This window comes from Colletotrichum abscissum, assembly GCF_030869225.1.
Source record: "Colletotrichum abscissum strain IMI 504890 chromosome Unknown Scaffold_48.1, whole genome shotgun sequence".
Classification (NCBI taxonomy): domain Eukaryota; kingdom Fungi; phylum Ascomycota; class Sordariomycetes; order Glomerellales; family Glomerellaceae; genus Colletotrichum; species Colletotrichum abscissum.
The window spans coordinates 179,485-198,845 of record NW_026850409.1 but is presented as its reverse complement, the minus strand read 5'-3'; the positions used below and the strand labels follow the sequence as shown (position 1 = coordinate 198,845).

At 53.3% G+C, this 19,361-nt stretch overlaps 7 protein-coding genes across 7 annotated transcripts; 3 read left to right on the top strand and 4 right to left on the bottom strand.

Annotated features, from left to right (window-relative positions):
- Positions 1 to 2,662: 2,662 nt before the first annotated feature.
- CABS01_13836 (ent-kaurene oxidase) lies at positions 2,663 to 4,583 on the bottom strand (the record flags this gene model as incomplete). Its single annotated transcript, XM_060547178.1, has 5 exons — positions 2,663 to 3,117; positions 3,191 to 3,799; positions 3,875 to 3,943; positions 4,010 to 4,112; positions 4,209 to 4,583. The coding sequence occupies 5 exons, from the start codon at positions 4,581 to 4,583 to the stop codon at positions 2,663 to 2,665; spliced, it is 1,611 nt and encodes a 536-aa protein (XP_060394521.1).
- A 2,044-nt stretch (positions 4,584 to 6,627) lies between these two features.
- CABS01_13835 (uncharacterized protein) lies at positions 6,628 to 8,393 on the top strand (the record flags this gene model as incomplete). Its single annotated transcript, XM_060547177.1, has 6 exons — positions 6,628 to 6,664; positions 6,723 to 6,870; positions 6,953 to 7,244; positions 7,311 to 7,436; positions 7,520 to 7,669; positions 7,770 to 8,393. 6 exons carry the CDS (start codon positions 6,628 to 6,630, stop codon positions 8,391 to 8,393), a joined length of 1,377 nt encoding a protein of 458 aa, XP_060394520.1.
- A 1,378-nt stretch (positions 8,394 to 9,771) lies between these two features.
- Positions 9,772 to 10,346, bottom strand: CABS01_13834 (uncharacterized protein; the record flags this gene model as incomplete). The annotated part of the gene is made up of 2 exons (XM_060547176.1): positions 9,772 to 10,206; positions 10,344 to 10,346. The coding sequence occupies 2 exons, from the start codon at positions 10,344 to 10,346 to the stop codon at positions 9,772 to 9,774; spliced, it is 438 nt and encodes a 145-aa protein (XP_060394519.1).
- An 864-nt stretch (positions 10,347 to 11,210) lies between these two features.
- On the bottom strand, positions 11,211 to 12,465 carry CABS01_13833 (pectate lyase L; the record flags this gene model as incomplete). Its single annotated transcript, XM_060547175.1, has 2 exons — positions 11,211 to 11,745; positions 11,810 to 12,465. The coding sequence occupies 2 exons, from the start codon at positions 12,463 to 12,465 to the stop codon at positions 11,211 to 11,213; spliced, it is 1,191 nt and encodes a 396-aa protein (XP_060394518.1).
- A 420-nt stretch (positions 12,466 to 12,885) lies between these two features.
- CABS01_13832 (uncharacterized protein) lies at positions 12,886 to 13,101 on the top strand (the record flags this gene model as incomplete). Its single annotated transcript, XM_060547174.1, has 1 exon — positions 12,886 to 13,101. The coding sequence occupies one exon, from the start codon at positions 12,886 to 12,888 to the stop codon at positions 13,099 to 13,101; it is 216 nt and encodes a 71-aa protein (XP_060394517.1).
- Positions 13,102 to 14,379: 1,278 nt separating this feature from the next.
- On the top strand, positions 14,380 to 15,591 carry CABS01_13831 (Yip1 domain-containing protein; the record flags this gene model as incomplete). The annotated part of the gene is made up of 3 exons (XM_060547173.1): positions 14,380 to 14,748; positions 14,874 to 14,963; positions 15,037 to 15,591. 3 exons carry the CDS (start codon positions 14,380 to 14,382, stop codon positions 15,589 to 15,591), a joined length of 1,014 nt encoding a protein of 337 aa, XP_060394516.1.
- A 1,010-nt stretch (positions 15,592 to 16,601) lies between these two features.
- CABS01_13830 (GDP/GTP exchange factor) lies at positions 16,602 to 18,733 on the bottom strand (the record flags this gene model as incomplete). Its single annotated transcript, XM_060547172.1, has 3 exons — positions 16,602 to 16,891; positions 16,943 to 17,540; positions 17,591 to 18,733. 3 exons carry the CDS (start codon positions 18,731 to 18,733, stop codon positions 16,602 to 16,604), a joined length of 2,031 nt encoding a protein of 676 aa, XP_060394515.1.
- Positions 18,734 to 19,361: the final 628 nt, after the last annotated feature.

Below are 19,361 nucleotides of genomic sequence, written 5' to 3'. Positions count from 1 at the left end.
GGCCTCTTTACTCTTGTCTTTCCACTACCTATTCTTCTCTCAAAGTGGCCGGCGCCTGCATTACACTACACTGATTTTCCAGAAACCTCGCAGACATGTCATCCCTGTCGTCGAGGCACAAATGGTAAGCTTGCGGCTGATTCTCGGATCTCAACCGCTGAACGAGACGGATATCCGTATGGGAGCTCGGTCGGAGCCGACTCGGTCATCCGAAAGAGGCAACATGCGGGGACGATCTACGTCGTCGACCCCTCCACCCAAAACGTTGTCGTAAATCGGCCAAAAAGTCTAATATCGTGATCTGGAAGCGACCATTTCCGTCTCGTCCAAACAGTCGATATGTTATGCTAAGATTTCCTCCCATGGGCATACCATCTCTTTGGCTCCCACATTGACCACACAGACTTTACAGTCTAAGCGTGGATTGTCGACTGCTGGACGAGGCGTTCTTGTTGGTCTGATGTAGCTCAACGTCGGTTGACTCTCAAGTGTCAGTTAGTCAGCCATACACACACATTTTCCCCAAACATCGCAAGTGATTTGCTGAATCCGGTAATGGCTTCGCAGGGAGCATCTGGGTGGGCGAAACAATCATAAGCCTATTTCTATTGCGACGAGCGCACTCTCGGGCCGTTCGAGACACCGTTGGACCTCGGCGTCGTTGGAGCATCAATGTGAACGTGAGCGAGCAGGCAATGTATGATGATGAGCGGGCGATTCCTGTTAGTACGGTGTCTCTCTCAACGATGTAGTGTGTATCACTCTGGCTCAAGCGCTCCGGCGTTTGTTCTCTTCCCTCCCTTGAACAACTACCCTTCCCCCCAACGTACCTTGCTCGTTGAGGCTTGTAAGTCCGTCTCGAGCATCCCGTAGACGTATAAACTGCAAGACTTGTCAACTATCAGTCACTTTGCACAGTATTGGACACAATAGACGAACAATTGCTAGCCAAAGCTTGTAGATTTCTCAGTCCTTCAGTCTAAGAGACCTCTTGATGCGATAGATCAAGTCAGCCGGCGACCCTACCTGCAACGTGACAGATCTTGAGTTGATACCTTGCGAAATCAAATACAAAGGAGAAGCCTTCCATATGATGTTCAGCTAAAGATGCTGAAGATGCTGGAGAGAGATACTGAGGACGGATCTACTTGGCTAGTCGGATGCTACCTCTAGATTCTCTACTGACGGTGTTGCTATGCGCGCAAGTCTGGGAACATGAGCTTGCCTAGCTGACGGTACTGCCGCTGGCTACCCTTTGGTGGTATTTCGGCTGCTTAGTCCTGTGTCTCTCCTCTGTTAGTTTGCAGTATTGTCCCATATACAGCGTCTTTCTCAGTAACAACGTATTAGCTCCAGAAGATCTAGCAAGTACATTGCGTCTCCCATTCTCGACGTGTACTCCGCATCATCCCCTTTGCAGGATCATTCTCTCAGTGTCCTCGGAATTTTCTCGATCTAATCGCTGCCTTGCCCCTTTCCCGTGTGAATAGGCGTAACATGAGTCCCGTCTCGCATGGAACACCTTGAACTGAGCAACTGTGTTTCCTGGCGTAATCTGTAGCTAGGTGCAAGTGTTGATCAAGAAAAAGTAAGTATATAATGCTATCGGCCAGCGGAGATGCTACATGTTTCTCTCCACACAATCTCTGCCATTGAAGCTAGACTCCTCGGGTCATGGAATTTAAATTCCTCCTGATGCAGACTTGCTAGTTGCATTTTCCCCTGGCCCTCTTTCGACAACACTGTTAATTGAGACTGAGACACGCCGGATTCTTTCGCTAAAGCCCTCTTTGAGAGTATACAGACGCGAATACTGGAGAGAAGCGGGGAGGGCGAGACTACTGATTGTCTGCTGCTGGTGCATAAATCAAGTATCCATGCAACATGAAGTTCCATCCCATCGTCGCTTAACACAACTAGGAACACAAGATCTTGCCTCTCCGATCGAACAGCCTCTTCAAGAGAGGCGCATTCTTGCTTTGCGGAGTGTTCACGCTCCACGAGGCCACTTTATAAAGGCCGCCAGCGGGGTGCAGAAGGGATCTACGGCGCCACCATGAGGCCCTCAATGGCGATGTCGATGACTTAGTTGCAGTTTTTGGGGCCCTGCTAGTGTTCGGCACTTTCGTCTCGCCCTCTTCTTTGTCACGATATTATGCAAAATCTTGTCGCGACTCCATGGGGTGCGTTAAGGTCTCTTCGGATGGTCGAATCCTTGTACCTGGTCGTGATGGATGACGTCGGAGAGTGCTGGCAATCACGTTGGTGAATGATCTCGAGGCTATTTATGTTGCTATCGCTGGTTTTGGTGCTGTTGTCGCCCACTCCTCCGCAGTTCATGAGCAACGGCTTGGCTTGGCAAGTGAGTAGTTCTCCTGTCATGATTTACGTTGTAGGTTCCAGCCATGAAATGTTGCTTCTTCCTGTAAACTCCATGAGTTTGTCATTATTCTGAGTCTTCTTGATACGAGGCTATGAAAAGGGGATGTGATTTCTAGTCCCTCTGGAGAGCAAGCTGTCAAGACTCCTCTTTTTCGAGCCAAGTCCAAGCCCTTTTGCATGTTTCCTTTATTTCAGTAAACGAGAGAAAACTGCTTAGAAGCAACGATCAACTGCTTCAATGAAGATGTTCTCCGCAACAAGACCACCAGGCTCATGAATCTCAAGCTTCCAGGTCCCCAAACCCAAGATTATCAATGTCAAACTCTTCCACCCTCCTCCTAACCATCACCACAGCTTTCGGGTTCACATTCATAGACGCGCCCGTAATCACAGGCTCCGAAGGCGACCCCGGCGCCAGCTTCCAGTCATACTTCAACAGCAAGTGACAAAGCGCAACCTTCACCTCGTTGGAGGCGAAGAACCGGCCAGGGCACGCGTGCAAGCCGTGACCGAAGCCCAGGTGCTCCGGGCTCGTCGTCACGAGCTGCGCCTTGTTGGCGCCGCCGGGCTGCTCGCGCATGCGGCGGAAGCGGTGGATGTCGTAGGTCTCGGGGTGTTCGTGGACGGTCGGGTCGATGGAGCTGTAGGTGTCGACGGAGACGGTGTCGCCGCGGCGGATGGTGATGTTGGAGTCTGGGAGGGGTACGTCTTTGGTGGCGAGGCGGCGCATGAGGACTGCAGTCGAAGAGGTGATTTAGTAGATGGAGGCTTTGGGTTGTCGTATGTAATGAAAGGGCGGTGGACTTACGCATGGAGACGGGCTTCATTCTTTGCGTCTCCTTGATGGCGCTGTCTAGGAGCTTCATGTTATACAGCGCGCTCTTCTTCCATCCCTCGGCTTTCAGGACCTCCACGATCTCGGCTCTCAGGGGGTCGATCAGCTCCGGCTCCCTGGCCAAGTAGATGAGCGTCTGAGCAAGGAGGTCCGTCGTAGTGTGAATAGCCACGAAGGAGAGCGTGAGCTGGAAAATGGCAGCATCGTACGCCCCTCCCTGCGCCTCAGCCTCAGCCCACTCAATAGCATCGTTAGACACCGGCGTCTCAGTGGCCTGGCCTCCGGCGGCGGCTGCCCGTTTCTCCGCGCGCCGCTTTTCAATGACTGGTGCGATGAGCTTCTGGGCCTCGGCGAGGGACTCACGCGTGCGTCTGCAGTCTGCGGAGAACCAGTGGAGCAGGGGGCGCAGACGGAAGGGCACGGCGCGGAGCTTGACGGCTGCGGTGAAGGAGAGGACAGTGTAGTCCTTTGTGATGCGGAGCCAGTCTTCGTTACGGCAGAGTTCTGGGCCGAGGAAGACGCGGGAGGAGAGGCGGGCTACGAGGTCGAGGATCGTGTCTTTTAGGGGCAGTTGGTGCCATTCTGAAGTGGCGATTGTTAGTTTGGGTTCCAAAGAAAGGCATGCCGAGGAATCTAGGAGATGGCCATGATATCTACCTTGAGATTCGCCGAAGATGAGGTTTGCTGCGAACGCGGTTTCGAGAGAGAGCGGTTCGGTGATGGTATCTGCCAGAGGAATTTTCGTCAGCTATCGACTTGTATTTTCCAGAGTCAGAACCTCGTGGAGTTTACTGAGCGACTTGGTAAGTTGCTTGCGAGCAACTACTTGCAGGATCTTCTTATCGTCGTCAACAAACCCGAACGGCTGAAATCCCGGGATTTTGCCATGGAGGTCCTACAAATTGAACAAAATGTCAGTATACCGAGAGCTCCCCAAGTAAAACGTCTTCAAGAACCACCCTGGGTAGTCTTCACGGCCCTATGAACTCACCCGCATGATCACAGCCCCGAAGCTCAGTCCCTCCTCATTCCGGATGACGTTGGCGAAACGAGTGGGCAGAACAATGATCTCCCCACTCTCTGCAAGGACCTTGTATGGTTTGTCGCGCAACGTGGCTCTCCCTCTCGCAATCAGTTCCTTCCCTGTTTTGAAGAATTCAATCTGTGCTAGGAAGGTCGGTCTAAACCACTTTGGCGGCGGCTGCAGGAGGGGTACATCGTCGTGTTTGGAAACTTTGAGGAAGATGGAAAAGACGACGACCAAGAAGGCAGTGGCGATGTAGCCGTACGGCTGGATTGGTGGGCTTGGACTGTTTTCTTTGCCTAGCCAGGAGAAAGCGGACGCGATTGGTGAAGATGAAGCCATTGTGACTCGGTTTGGAGATCAGTTTGCTGTTGTGATGGTTGACAGGGCGTGGTAAGATATACGTAGAGCTGCTTCGTCAAGAGTCGTCCATTTCAACCTTCATGGAATGGCCTCCTTATGTAAAGAACATTCAGTTGTTCAGCATGCCTCTCAGGAGCATCATCATGGAGCCAATAACTGATCAACTTAGGATGACGGGAATTATCTCGACTCTGAATTCCATACCAGGTCTTGAAATGGGTCTCAACGGACAGCTCCTAGCGAGCTTCAACCCTATGCATGGCTTTCCCCCATCTCACATGAGGCAGAGGACTACAAATCAAAACGTTCTCATTCGCTACAACGTTGATGGTAAACCACATATCGGGAATCGCTTGCAAAGCCGAAAGGCGAAATACTGCGTCCGCACGATAGACTGTCGTCAGTCATGACATCGGGACGGAATTCAGACGAACTGATGTCAACCGATCCGATGAACATGCGGGCAATCACCTTTGTCAAGTGCGCCTTGCGTTCCCATTTTTTTCTTTCTTTCTTTCTTACCGCTTTTCAGCCATAGTATATGGGTAGCATATGTCCATTCGTTAGAATGCAGCCGATGTTTCACCACTTTGCTAAGCGGTGGGAGCCGAAACTTTTGACCAGTCAGCATCGAGGCTCACGATGTTCAGGCACTGTAACTTGCATTGACAAACACTGACTCAAGCTCCGTACGGCTCCGGAGTCTTTAAAGTCTCTCAATCCCGCCTCATGCTTTGCTTGAAACTACAGACTATCCACCAAGATAATTTATGGGGCTGTGTCATGATCGTGGGGTAGGATGAACATAAAGATCAGCTACTGGAAGCGCAGACTACGGTAGACAGAACCAATGATAGCTCCCACTTTACGCGGGTAATGATGTTACAATCTTCAATCAGGGCCTGTAGTTAGAGACCGAAGTCCGTGTCTCAGCTACGGGTACGGTAACTAATGTCACATAGTGCAAGATTGGAGTAAATGCCTTTTCAGGGGAAGCCGGCACTCGAAGCCGCCAAGGCCTAGCAAGGCAGATCTGTCAACCCCCAAATTCTGGAGCAGGCGAGTCTGTAACTGACGAACTGCCTAGCTCGTATCTCGTGTTCGTACCTCGGGTTCCGTCGCGTTTACAACCGTATGGGGCAAAAGCGGACGAATCAGGTACTCTATAATCAAGGGCGAAAGGACGTCGACCAAACGGATTACTCCATGCCGAGACTGGGTTATGCCGTTAGATATACGAACGGGTCTTCCCGAATCTCCCGTTGACGTGTGAAGTGTGGCTATGACGGCTCAGCCTAGTGGGGGTTTGACCCTTGTCACTGCGTTCGCGCCTGGGCTTTGTAACGAAACCTTAATATTCCAAGAGATTTTCGAACCAACGTCTGCGTGTAAAGTTACAATTACACGAGTAAGTCAGCGGATAGTACGGCTGGGCAAAGGCTGTAAAATGGGGGAGAGAGCTATTCAATCTGCCTAGTTCAGGACATTCGAAAGTCTATTGGTCACTATGATCTTAGGCCCGCAGAGCCGTCAGGTTTTGTCTCGTTAGGATAGGTAAGGTAATAATTGGCTACGATGCTAAGAGAACGCAGAAAGCTTGGGTGAGATTGGTCCTTTCATGTAGTTACCTAAGCTTTTACTCACTTGATAAGAAAGCCTGGGCTCCAGAGGCGCAGAATGTATATTCTCCTTGTCAATTCCGTGTAGCCTTTGATATTTGTTTTCTTTCAGTATCTGCTCTGGATATTGTACTGGTCTCTCGCTCTTTCAAATCTAGTTTTATCTCAGACAATCTGTCTTGTTATACTTTCTCATTGACAGTCATCACAAAGAGAAGGCAACCAGAAACGATAAAAGGACAGCCATAAGAGAAGGATCGGGAGGATAGAGAGCACGGAAGAGCGCGAAAACCTACGAAGCCGAAGGTGACTACCCTTGTGATCGAAAGAAGACGCGAGCCGAGATCCTGGACCGTTTGACTCGAGAGTGACACTCTACGGAATTGGACCGTCCTGAGGATTCAATGGCGAAATGCAAAGAGCATCCTCTGGATGTTCCAAGTACGTTAAGATATATGACAACATCGGTCGAAGGCACGTCTGACAAATCTACTGCAAGTTATCGAACAGAAGCTCGGTGGCGGTATCCGAGTCCACGGCCTGTTGATATCTCTATCAGCAGGAGCAACCATAGTCGCCTGTTGTGCTACGGCATACCTCATTTTCAGACACGCGAGCAACTACACGAAACCCAAAGAACAGAAGCAGTGAGTTCCGCATATCTCGTTCTCTAGTACTCTCCCATCATAGATCGTTCATGGGTTCTGACAAAAAGACATTCTTGCACAGAATAATCCGGATCCTGATGATGGTCCCAGTTTACTCCATCGCATGCAGCCTGAGTATCATCTTTTACAAGAAGCAGGTGTATATCGGAAGCGTTTACGAGTTCTATGAGTCCTTAGTCATCGCGTCCTTCTTCCTGTTACTCTGCCAGCTGCTGCATCCCGATCTGAATACACTACGCCGGGTCTTCAACTTGGTGGAGCCGAAAAAGTGGCTCAATCCCACGCGGTTCTTTGTCAAGCATGTCGGGAGAAACAAAAAAGGACAAACTGAGGACGGCCTGAAATGGTTCAACGTGAGTGAATGCAGCTCAAAAACATGGTGTCTTTTACATAGCCTGCGTCTAACTAATTTTTGCTAGATTATTTGGTTTGGAGTCTTCCAGTTCTGTACTGTTAAGTTCTTCGGTGCTCTCACAAAGTGCATCTCGGAAGCCGCGGACGTGTATTGCAAGGAATCCAAGGATCCTAGCCATGCCAAGATCTGGGTGAGTGAGATCCCAATGAAGACGAGGTTCTCGAGAGTCGAACATGGTAGAGGACGAAGACCAGAGACACTGACAACGAGTAGGTCATGGTCATTGAGATCTTGTCCCTCGTCACAGCCATGATGTGCCTGCTGCAATTCTACCACCAAACCTCAAAGGAGATGGCCCAGCATCGACCTCTGCTCAAATTCCTCGCCATCAAGCTAGTGGTGTTTCTGTTCTACGTTCAGACCGTGAGTGCAAACCTCTCCTCTTTAGAGAGGTGGCTCCCAACAGCCTCCTCTCCTGGCCGTCATTTATCATGAACTTGTGCTAACACAGAAGTTACATCAGGGCATCTTCGAGTTCCTCACAGGCGACGGTGGCCCCTTGAAACCAACAGCGTACATCTCGCACCCGTCATGGGCAGTCGGTATTCCCAACACACTCCTATGCTTCGAGATGGCAGCCGTATCAATTCTCCACCTTTATGCCTACCCCTACTCCATTTACAAAGACCCGGCGGCACCGAAAAACACCGGACATAATGCCAACGACGAAGATGGGCAGGGCACAGACCAGAACTCTGCGACGCGAATCATCCCTGTAAGAAGCCGAGAAGTCTGGCCTCAGCAGCCTGAGACTGCGTATGGAGGGGCAGGAGCAGGAGAGCAGGACGCATGCGGTGTTTGGAATGGAGCTGACGGCTCTACTCGGCCTAACGCCGAGACCAGCGTCTCTGCGCGGGGCTTCCAATGGAGAGCGTTGAAGGATGCCCTCAACTTTGTGGATATTGTCCGGGCTGTTGTGACAGCGTCGCGGTGGCTGGTTGTCGAGCGACGGAGGGCTGCTCGGGGTTCTGGAACCGAGGAGGTCCAGATGCAAAATGAGAATGGGCCGCAGTATATGGAAAGGGTCAAAACGGATGATCTATCTGAGGCTCTGAATATGGTCAACAGTCATATGTCTCGCAGATGAACGACCAGGCATAATTGACATGCCTGACGAAAACCTGGCTGCTGAGGACCCTCTTCATGGCGTGGAATGAGAAAAATGGTATTGTTCATTAGATGTAATTCGTACTATACCTTTCCGTCTGGAGTTATCATCTCTCAGTGTCTTGAGATTCGCGAGATCATAGACTTGTCGTTCGAGGGCTCTTCGAAAATCAACCCTACCAACGCAGTCAAGCTCCATCAAGAACAACAGTACGCATTTCAATCAAACCATTGAAGTCTGAGCAACAACTTCTAAAGCCATATTTCTTCTACCCATCTCTCAAGTCTTACACGAGACTTCCATGCAGCCCTCGGAGAATACACCCACCTGCTCCACCGCGCGTAAGCCCTCACGCATCTCGTCTCCCACCTCACTTGAGAGTCCATAGACCCGTTTCCGAGCGGATCTTTCAACCAAGCTTCCTCCCCCACCAAGGAGACACATGCAAGCTTCAATTCGCCCAGATCGTCTAGTTGGTTAGGATGATACGTTGTGGTTCTTCTATACAGCGATCCGTGTTGACGGCGGTTCGAATCCGCCTCTGGGCAATTACCTGGGACTGATCATCGCGATCGGTTCACTTTTTGTGTTTGGGCAGAATTTTGAGGCATGTAGTTCTGTGTTGATGGGTGGGGATGGATGTCCTGCGTTGTTGTGAAGTACTTGATGTAGGCCAAGTATCGGAGGGGCGGCTGGCTGCTCGAAATAATGAGATAATGTATATTGAAAAGGATTGAAAAAGTCAAAATTCATGTACACAGTCAGTCAGCATGGCACTGGAACATGTTCACCCAAAGTCGTGAAAAAATGCCAGAATCCAAGCAACGTTGAGCCACCAGTCAACAACTCAATCAAGCGTGAGACGCATTTCATTGGCTCTATGCATGAGTAGCAATATGGTGTTTGCATTCTCTAAAGACCTCTTCCCATCGGTCCGAAGTCCCCCGTCTCTCTTTCTCCTTCTCTTCCCATCATGTTTATAGTACAGTAGTATTAACAAATTTTCTTCACGCAAAGCCCCCTTTTATCGTCTAACCGTGCCAATGCTGGCGGTGCCGTGAGCGCGCGCGCCAAAATAATCAAAAAAGAGATTCCACCTCCTAAAAACGCCATGCCATGCGGAGTCGAGTGAAGTTTGTTCCAATACAGTTTTCTGACCCTCGAGCAGCTCTTTGGCAGAGCACGCTCAGTGGTCATACCCCCTCCCATCCCTCCGTCGGGGTCCGTTCGTACATCGGTTCGGTCTGGCCCGGCCTAAGATCGCTCGTCGCAGGAGAAGCTTCCGTCGTCCGTTACTGCGTCAGCGTCCTCGTGACGACCGTCCTGCCGCCGCCGCCGCAGTTCTCGCGGTGGCAGTTCACCGGTCCTTGTAAATCTTAGGCTTGAAGCCTTCCTTCACCTCGGCCTCGACCTCCTCCTTCTCCACCAACGGCCCAATCTCCTTTTCCAACCTCTCCCTCGCCCGGAGCACCTTGCTCTGAAGGTAGAAGCTGCCGCCCTTCTTGGGATCGTTGACGTCGAACAGCTTCTTGAAGCGCTCCATGACCTCGCCCGGGTTGGCGTCGGCGCCGTTCTTGCCGGGTGCCTCGACGTTGAGGATCTTGCACGCCTCGTCAAGGGTCATGCCCGAGCCGCCGGAGCCGGCACCCTTTGTGCCGGCGGGTGCGTTGCCGTTCTTGGCTTGCGCGCGGGCGTACTCGGAGGAGGCCTGCGCTTGCTTGTAGGCTGCGGCGAAGGAGCGACCGACGATGCGGGTGCCGACAAAGACGACTTGGGTGATGAGGCGGTATGCCTAAGGGTTGCGAGGGTTAGTCGGGTTTCGCTTCGCGGGATCGGTAGGAGGTTGATGAGCTCTGGCGGCGCATTCGGGTTCGAAGGGCGCACGCGCGAGAGAGTAGGGTAGGAGGGGAAAGCTTGAGGCGAACTCACCATGTTTGCTGTATTAGTAGCCTCTGCGCGAAGGGCGGTAGAGATGTTGTTGTTAGAGGCGGACCGATGCTCGATGACTGATCGCACGGTATACAGGAACCCGAGATGCGATGTCGCGCGTGTTCAGTACAGCTTGGCTGGTACGGGGGGGCGCTGGGCGTAAGGATGGCTCGCAACCTATCCAAAAAAATCCATCGACGACATGGAAATTGCCGACGAGAAATTCCGAGCTTCCTGCGCTTCGGAGGAGCGGGTTTGGCCGGGCGCCGACAACTTTTTCTCGGGCCTTCCGTGCATACTGCGCCACATGTGCTCTCCTCAGCCACAACACTGATTCAAGTAGGCCGCCTCTCCTGTGGCTTGTTATTCACCCTGATGCTCGCGGGAAATGAGCAATGGATTCCCCTTGTCAACAGGGCACGGGGCTTGAATTTGAGTTTGAGTCCATCGTCGAAATGTTCCGCTGCGCTTGTGCTCTCTTTCAACGTCTCGACGGCACTGCATACCCATGGAACCTTGATTTCACCTCGAGTGTCTGATGCTCATGTTGTTTACTGCATAGAGAGCACGATGAAGAATAGGAGTTGGCGCAGACATTCACAGCACAACCTCGAGGGGTTACTAGGCCGACCCGACTGTTCAGAATCTTGGTACATCAGTCTCCGTGACTGAGTAGCAACCATTCCGAAGCTTCCAAGGGACAAATCATTCAGGCAAAATCTCTAGCGCTGAATAAGGCAGAAGAGTCTTATAGGTAAGAGGATATGTACTGGTTGGTTTATGTACTCCGCTCTATGGCAGTCTAAGTATGTACAGATGAATTATTTACGGGATAAGATAGTATGTTCCAAGACGTGAAAACGAGATCTAGGACCAGGTGGTGGTGGCACCAATGGCCTCACCAGAGGTAGGAATCAAGAAGTTGCTCGCCACAATCTTGCCGTTGGCCTGGCGCGCACCCTTAACCAAGCTAACATCGACGCTCTTGAAGCTCGAAGCGGACCAGGTCGCGCTGCCGTCCCACGAGTTGCCGCTGCTGGTGGTGCCGCTGACGAGCGACGTCTGTCCCGACTTGGCCGTGGTCGCCGAGTTGGCGGCGGCGACATTGCTCTTGAGCGTTGACTTGGTCGTGATGGTCTGGAAGCCGACGGCGCCGTTGTTGTAGGCTGTGTTGCGTGTGAACTGGAAGTTGCCGGGCTGCTTGTTGTCGGTAAAGCCCTTGGCCACGTTGTTGAAGGCGATGCTGTTGGTGATGACGTGGTTCGCCGAGCCGACGTCGGCGGCGTCGCCGCCGCCCAGCTTGAAGCCGTTGCCGTCGCCCTGGAAGTCGGTGAAGCCCCAGCGGTTCACGCCGTTGCCCCATGAGATGGTATCCATGATGGTGACGGGGGACTTGAACTCCCTGTTGTTGTGTTTGTTAGCGGGTGTTTAGGTGGGCTTGGGGAATGTGGGAAGATATAACTAACCAAAGGTCCAAACCGTCGTCGACGTTCTCCCAAAGACGAGCGCCCTTCAGAATGTTACCCGTGCCGGAGCCCTCCTTGCAGGCGAAGCCGTCGGCGCTCTCGCCGTTCTTGCGGGGGTCGCGATTGCGGTAGGAGTCGAGGTAGATGACCTGGTTGTTGCTCAGGGAGCCCTGCATCTGGAAGCCCGTCTCGTAGTTGTCGTGGGTGACGATGCGCTCAAAGTAGTTGTTGGATCCGTCGCGGAGGTAGACACCGTAGGGGCCGTTGATGATGGTCAACTTGTAAAACTTCCAGTAGTTGGCCCCCTCGATGTGAAGAACACCGCGGTCGGCGTTGGCGAGGGAGGAATCCAGAGCGCCAGGGGTGCCGGGCAAAGCCTCTCCGTCGATGGTGACGGCCTCATCGTTGTAAGCCGTCAGGGTGTAGGGCTTAGCGGAAGTACCACTCTTGGTGATCTTGATGTTAGTCGTGGGCGAGTATGTGCCGGCACGGAGGTAGATGGTGTCGCCGGCAACGGCCTTGTCGACGGCAACTTGGATGGACTTGAGAGGAGCAGCGAGAGTCCCGGCAGCGCTATCTGAGCCGGCGGGCGCGACGTAGAGGTCCGCGGCCAAGACGACCGGGAGGATGGCGATGAGGAACCTGTAGAGACCCATGTTTGCTGTTAAAAGACCAAAAAGACCAATGGCAAGGTAAGGAATGAATGACTGCAGCAGTGAAGACTGATCGAGAGGGATCAGCTCTTGCCGATTAGCCGGCTGCCATCAAGCTTAAATACAAACTTCGCATCGTCAACAGGGAGCCCTCGTCTCTGAGAGCTGTCAGTCTAGGTCTTGATGAAGGTAACGCTGTACTTTCGTTGCAGACAGCTGCTATCCAGGCCGTGGCATTCTATTCGCAACCACCATTGACCCCCTTGTTAAATTGGGCTAGAAAGCAGACCGTCCTCCCGTTGGTGGAAAACAAACTCCACCACCGTAGGGCCGCCTCATTGATGGAGACCTGGCTTCGAGGTAGGATCCATCGACATCTCCGTGGGATAGAAATCCCGGCAATCGAGAGATTCCCAGGACCGCATGAACGAGGGGTTCCCTGGGCTTACTAGGGATGCGGTCGAGGTTGTTGAAGAAGGTAATACGCGGTTTATGAGCCACGAGGGAGGACAGTACACCAGCGACCCCAACGGAAAAGCAGCTCGCACCACTTCCTCGGGCACCGGAGAGAGCCTCGACCGGAAGATCTCAGTCCACCATCTCGGAGAGCAGCCGTACACGGACTCGATGGAACGTTGACTAGGGCTTTAAATCGTATTGAGCAGGCACACGACTCAGTTGAGCAATGTCACGACACCAAATGGTCGGCTTTTCGAACGAAACATGCCCGAGGACCAAATGTCTATTTAGTGATGGCATGAGCACCTTAGAATGAGGTGAGAACAAGGGAGACTTGTCCATCTTGGAGAGCGCATGCACTCTCTGACCTCGCGATGTTGTCCAGAACTTCTGGTTCTGCGTGGTTTGAGTGGAGATGGAAGTCCACTGCCGTGATGCTTGGCGGCCCAGTCACCTCGTGGCCAGTTACCGATGTCATGGGTTGATAGGGGCTCTAGTGAGGAGAGTCAGGAGCAGCAGAAAACTGCCGCAGTCTGCCCACAAGCGTATTGTTTGGTTGGGGATTGGGTTATGTGGGCTGGCAGAAGAAGCGTCCATCCCCGGACGAACATCCTTGGAAGAATTGCTTGCCTAATCTGGCGGGCAGAAATTTGCGCTTTGTTTGACGCTAGATGGAAGAGGAATTGGCTGCCGTTGTTCGCTCTCTGGAGGCAAACACTTGCTGGAGCTGATGCTTGCAAGTTGCAGCAAAGAAGAGAGAATTGCGTGACGTTGACAATCTCAGTGGGACGATGACATGATCTAGTGACTTATGCATAGCTGTTGCTTTATCCGCAGTTCATCTCATCCTGCTGATGCATAATGTGTTCGTGGAATAATACACTACTACGTCCACAAGAACTGGAGAACTGGGGAACAAGGAATGCCGGTGCAGGGTCGTCAAGAAAGGTCCGGGGGATGGAAACATGATTAGATGTTATCTTATCGATAACAGGATAAGCAGAGCTATCTTATCGTTATCGATAGACACTTGTGCCTGACAGGCATTACTCCCATGCCTCAAGGTTCAGGCAAGAAGGATTCTTCACGGCCCCACTCTACAGCTCCAGCGACCAGCCCTGACTGACGTGGTGAGCCTCGAAAGAAGCTACGTCTCCAATATCGCCAGCTCCAGGTACCACCTGTCCACTCACGCACCCAAACGCGCCTCGCAACCCCGGCGCAAAACGGCTCTCGAGCCCACGACCGACGACTAGCTCCTATATCCTACACACAATCCATTGGAACCAGATTTGCAACGGCACCTATCACGAACCGACGACGAAACGAAACGGAATCGAGGCGCGCCTACTCCAGACAAGGGGGTAGTAATCGAAAGGCCACTCCAACGAATTTACCAATACCAAACATACCTCAACCTCAACCTCAACCTCTCAAATCCGACATACACAGCAGACAATGTCAAACTACTACCAACCCCAACAATCCTACGGCCCCGGCGCAGGAGGCGGCGGCGGCGGAGGAGGAGGTGCCCAAAACCTCCAGTTCTACCCCTCCTCCTACTCCCCAGCCGGCGCCGTCTCGGGCCACGCAACCCCACAACAGGCCTCCTACGGCTACGGAGCCCAACCCGCCGCGGCAGGCGGCTTCGGCGGTGCGGCAGCCTTTGGCGCCCCTCCTGGCGGCGGCGTCGGTGTATCGGGTCGCATGGGCGAGCAGGGCGGTCTGCGCACGGGTTGGCTGGCGGCCTTTTCGACTGAAGGCTATGATGGCGAGCCGCCCTTGCTCGAGGAGCTTGGGGTCAACTTTGGGCATATTCAGGCAAAGGTGTGTTTTATTGGGTGCGATGCGCGATTGGGCGTGAAGCATTGAGAGAACTTGCTCCCCCAACCTCTATAAGAATGGATCTGCACATGGGGAGAGCATCTTGGCTGACCTTCGATGATTTGCAGACTCTGGCGGTCCTGAACCCCTTCCGCCGAATCGACCAACACCTAATGGACGACGCAGACCTCTTCGGTCCCCTACTCTTCGTCCTCTCCGTACGTTGCAAAACCCAAAACCTCACCTCCCTTCCCTACCACAAATACAAAGCTAACCTCTCTCCTCTCTCAGTACGGCACCTTCCTCCTCCTCTCCGGCAAAATCCACTTCGGCTACATCTACGGCCTCGCCCTCCTAGGAAGCACCTCCCTCCACATAATCCTCTCCCTCATGACGCCCACCGACGCCCACCCCTCAACAGCACCCCAAGCACCCCAATACGGCGGGCCCGTATCCTCCGTCGGTGGAGGCTACCCCGGCGCCCCGGACACCCACCACGACCACCCGTCGCGCAACGCCGCGGGCCACTTCTCCTCGACCTTGACCTTCACCCGCTCCTCCTCTGTGCTGGGATACTGCCTCCTCCCTCTGGTGGCCACCAGCGTGTTCGGCGTCTTTATGCCCATGGACACGCCCCTTGGTATCGTCTTCACCACCATGGCTATCCTCTGGTGCACGTACTCCGCCTCGGGCATGTTTTGCGCTGTTGGACGGATGAGGGGTATGCGCGGGCTCGTGGCGTACCCGCTTGCGCTGTTTTACGTCGGATTCGGTATCATGGGTATTTTCAGCTCTAGGGGCAGCGGCGGGTCTCTGGCCAAGGCGGCGGCTGGGCTGAAGGGTTGAGCAGGTAGGGTGACAACGTGAAGGAAAACCTTAGAATCACCAAAAAGGCAAACTGGTGCCACGCGAGGAATCTCGAAAACGCCGGAACTGTAGAGGGCCAGTCATACCAACAAGGGCACGGCGCATTTTGGTGTATACCATGGAAGTTGAAAGTTGTGGGAGCCACGGGAGAGGTGCGAGAGCCAACAGGAGCCCAAAAAGGAGCCACGATAGACGAACAAGGCAACGAAACAGACAGATGCATGCCCACGGCTGCCAGAGGAGGCGAAAGCCAAAGGACCGACGATGCTTCCCGTCATTGTACAATACTTTTAATCATGTTCAGACGAAGCCAGAAATAAATTTTGATAGTCCAATGCCTCCTATCCCTTCCGTTTTCCATGCTGCTAAAAAGATAAAAATGCACAATGCTGGGCTAGAAGATCCTCTCGCAATATACACATCAAGTGTAAAGAAAAGGGGAGGATCAGACCTTGATAACTTCTCGAGACCAAGCATAGTATTACAGGAGACTATCGTCAGTCTCCATAGCCAAACAGCCTCCGCGGCGGTCGCGATCCTCCGCTAGGCACACAATAGGAGGGGCCTTGTCGAGCAGAAAATCCTCGTTGGTATCATAAGTTTGACTCCCCTTCGAGGCCGTTTCTATACCTGCCCATCCGTTCATGCCGAGTCGAAGCCTCACTGCCGCTCTCGTCCAGAAAAAATCTATTAGTCCGCTCAGGGGACATTGGAGAAAAAACCGGAAACTCGTCAAAATCAGATTGTTGCACGAATGTATCGTACCGCGAGTGAAAATGGCTCATGCTGAGAATGAACCAAAGGAAAAAGCATCGCGACTGGAATTGGTATGCCGCCTCGGCTCATGTATGGAGTCCACCTCTTATTTCTGGTGAATGCGGCGCTTGCTCGTTCATCAACCGTGTTCTTGTAGAAGCCAGTCGTATCCGCTTGCTGTTATTTGGAACTCGCCGCCGCGCTGTCAAGGTTCAACCTTTTCTCTAAGAGACTTAGAAAACAGGTCTGAAACTACCGGTGGCTGGTTGGGGCGCGAAGCCGTTGACCTTGGGAACGTCGGCAACACCTCCCAGGATAGAGTACTGGCCACCGGCGCCAGCGAAGACGAGCTTCTTACCGCGGACAGCGGTGTTGTCAATGGTGGTCGGGGTCTCGATATCCTCAGTCGTGCCCTGACCAGTCTGGTAGTTGGCAGAGAAGCCCCACGAGTGAGCCTCGCCCTTTCCGTCGATGGCAAAGTTGTTGTCGACACCAGCGGCAACGTATACACACTTTGCGATATCTAGTGACTTACGTTAGCGATACTCGGTAAGGAATGGACAGGTGAACTTACCCTCAACAGCAGTAGGCTTAGAGAGAATGCGGGGGTTGTTGCTCTCATCCTTAATGACGCTTTCCGCATCCAGCTCCTCGACAGGAATACCGACCTGGTGGCCATCCAGACGTCCCCAGATCAAGAGCTTGCCGTCCTCGGTGCAAGCAAGAGAGTGGTGCTCGCCACCAGCAATCTGCTTGATCTTGTAGTTCTTGAGCGACTCGACAATGGTAGGACGCAGAACAACAGCGTCATCCTCGCCAGCACCCATCTCAATACCAGTCTCGGCAAAGTTGTTGAGACCCCAGGCCCAGACGGCACCATCCTTGCCAAGAGCAAAGCTGTGGTAGGATCCGCAAGCAATGCGGTCGACCTTGTTCTTGGGAAGACCCATGCTCTGGGGGATAAGGGAGGAAAGCTTGTTGCGCTCGATGATACGGCGCCCAAGCTGGTTCTGCTGGCCGCAACCCCAGGCGACAACGACACCCTTGTCGTCAAGGGCGAGAATGTGGTTGGAACCGGCAGCAAGGGCCGTGATGTTCTTCAATGTGGGAAGGTAGGCGGGAGTCTTCTGGATCTGGATCTTGTCGGTGAAACCGAGGATACCGTCACTCGACTGGAGAATGTTAGCTACTTATCACCTCATGCTGCGGTTAGATAGCTTACTCTGAATGTGCCCCATCCGTAAACCCTGCCATCCTCAGTCAAGGCGAATGTGGCACTGTCACTGGCAACGACCTGAGTGAACTTGACATCGGGAGCAAAGTTCGTCGCGTCAACGGCGGTGGGCGTGCTCTCGTGGGGGTTGATGCCGGAGTCGTCCTCGTCGTCTTCCTCCTCTTCGGCGTCAGCGTCGCGGAGTCCTCCATCCCAGTTGGTGTCGCGACCAAGAGCGCCCTGGTCGTTGACGCCCCATGTGAGGATCTTGTTGTCCTTGGTCAGAGCAACGACGTGCATGCCACCGCAGGCAACCTGGACAACACCGACGTCCTTGGCATCAAGCTTAGGGTTCAATCTCGGGCGCTTGACATCGACAACCTTCTTGCCGTCAAGCTTCTTGCTGCCGAGACCGAGCTCGCCAGAGGATCCCTCGCCGAATACATACACATCGAGGATCTGGGTCGGCGCAGAGTTGATCTTCTTGCCAATCTTGTGGGGGTGGGCTGGGGGAGGCTTGGGGGCAGCGACAGCGGCCTTCTTGGTAGCCTTCGCAGGCTTGACAGCCTCGGGCTCCTCATCCGCAGACTCTGTCGCCTTGGCCGATTCCGTAGCCTGGCTGTCGACCTCAGCAGTGTCAGTCTTTGACTTCTTTGCCTTGGGCTTCTCGTCTTCTGTCGCCTCCTCGCTTGACTTGCGCTTCTTGGTATCAGCGGCGGGCTTGGCATCAGTCTTCTTTGCGGCAGCAGTCTTCTTGGGCTCGGCCTTCTTCGCGGCAACCTTCTTTGCGGGCTTCGCGACCTTGGGCTCCTCTTCGGTCTCCTCGGTAGCCGCGGCCTTCTTCTTGGGGGCGGCAGCGGTGGTCTTGGTCTTCTTCACAGCAGGCTCTGCTGCCTTCTTGGTGTTTTTCTTAGGGGCAGGCTTCTCGGTCTTCTCGGGCTCCTCGGCCTCGGACGCTTCGACTTCTGATTCCTCCTCGGCGAGCTTGCGCTTCTTGGAGGCGGCAGTCGCGCCATTGGTAGTAGCTTCCTTCTTTCCAGCGGTTTTCGCGGCAGGCTTCTTGGTGATCTCGTTGCCCTTCTTGGCGAGGGCAGTCTTCTTCGGTGCTGCTTTGGGCTCAGCAGCCTTCTTGGGGGCAGCCTTGGGAGGCATGATCGTCAGGTGATGATATGATGTGTGCTTGGCGATAAAACGCGTGTAATGGGATGGGGATTTTGGTCAAATCGAAGGTTTCGCAGAGAACAATTGAAGAATCGATTCTTTGTGATGCGAATTGATGCAATCGAGATGAAGAACTTGAAAAGAAGAGAGTCAGAAGAGGAGGATTATTCTGGGTATGGGGGGAAGAAAGAAATTGTTTCGAGGGTAGGGCGGAAGTGACGCGACCGGAAGGTGCAGCTTTATTTTCTTGGGCTCTGGAATTCTGACCAAGCAGGGGTGGCGCTTTGTGGCTCTCAGCGCGGGCTTAGCTGCGGTGCGCTGCTGGCGGCTCCAGGGCCCAGTACGTAGTAGGTTCGTTCTTTGGCGCAACTGCCTTTTACCTAGTGCGATCCCGGGTGGGTACCTTCCATGGGTACCTGACCTTCTGGGCCGTTTTTTTGCGCAGCTATGGCCCGAGCTCCCGGGGCCGGGTGCAGTTATGTTCCAATAGGAAGCTGCGATCGATGATAGAGCTTCTGACCGCCCGGTCACACCTGCCCTTTTTCTTGCAGTTCTCCGGCAGAAAAGGCAATCGCAATGGAAGAGCCCGGCAAGAACAAAAAAAAAATCATTCGAAAAA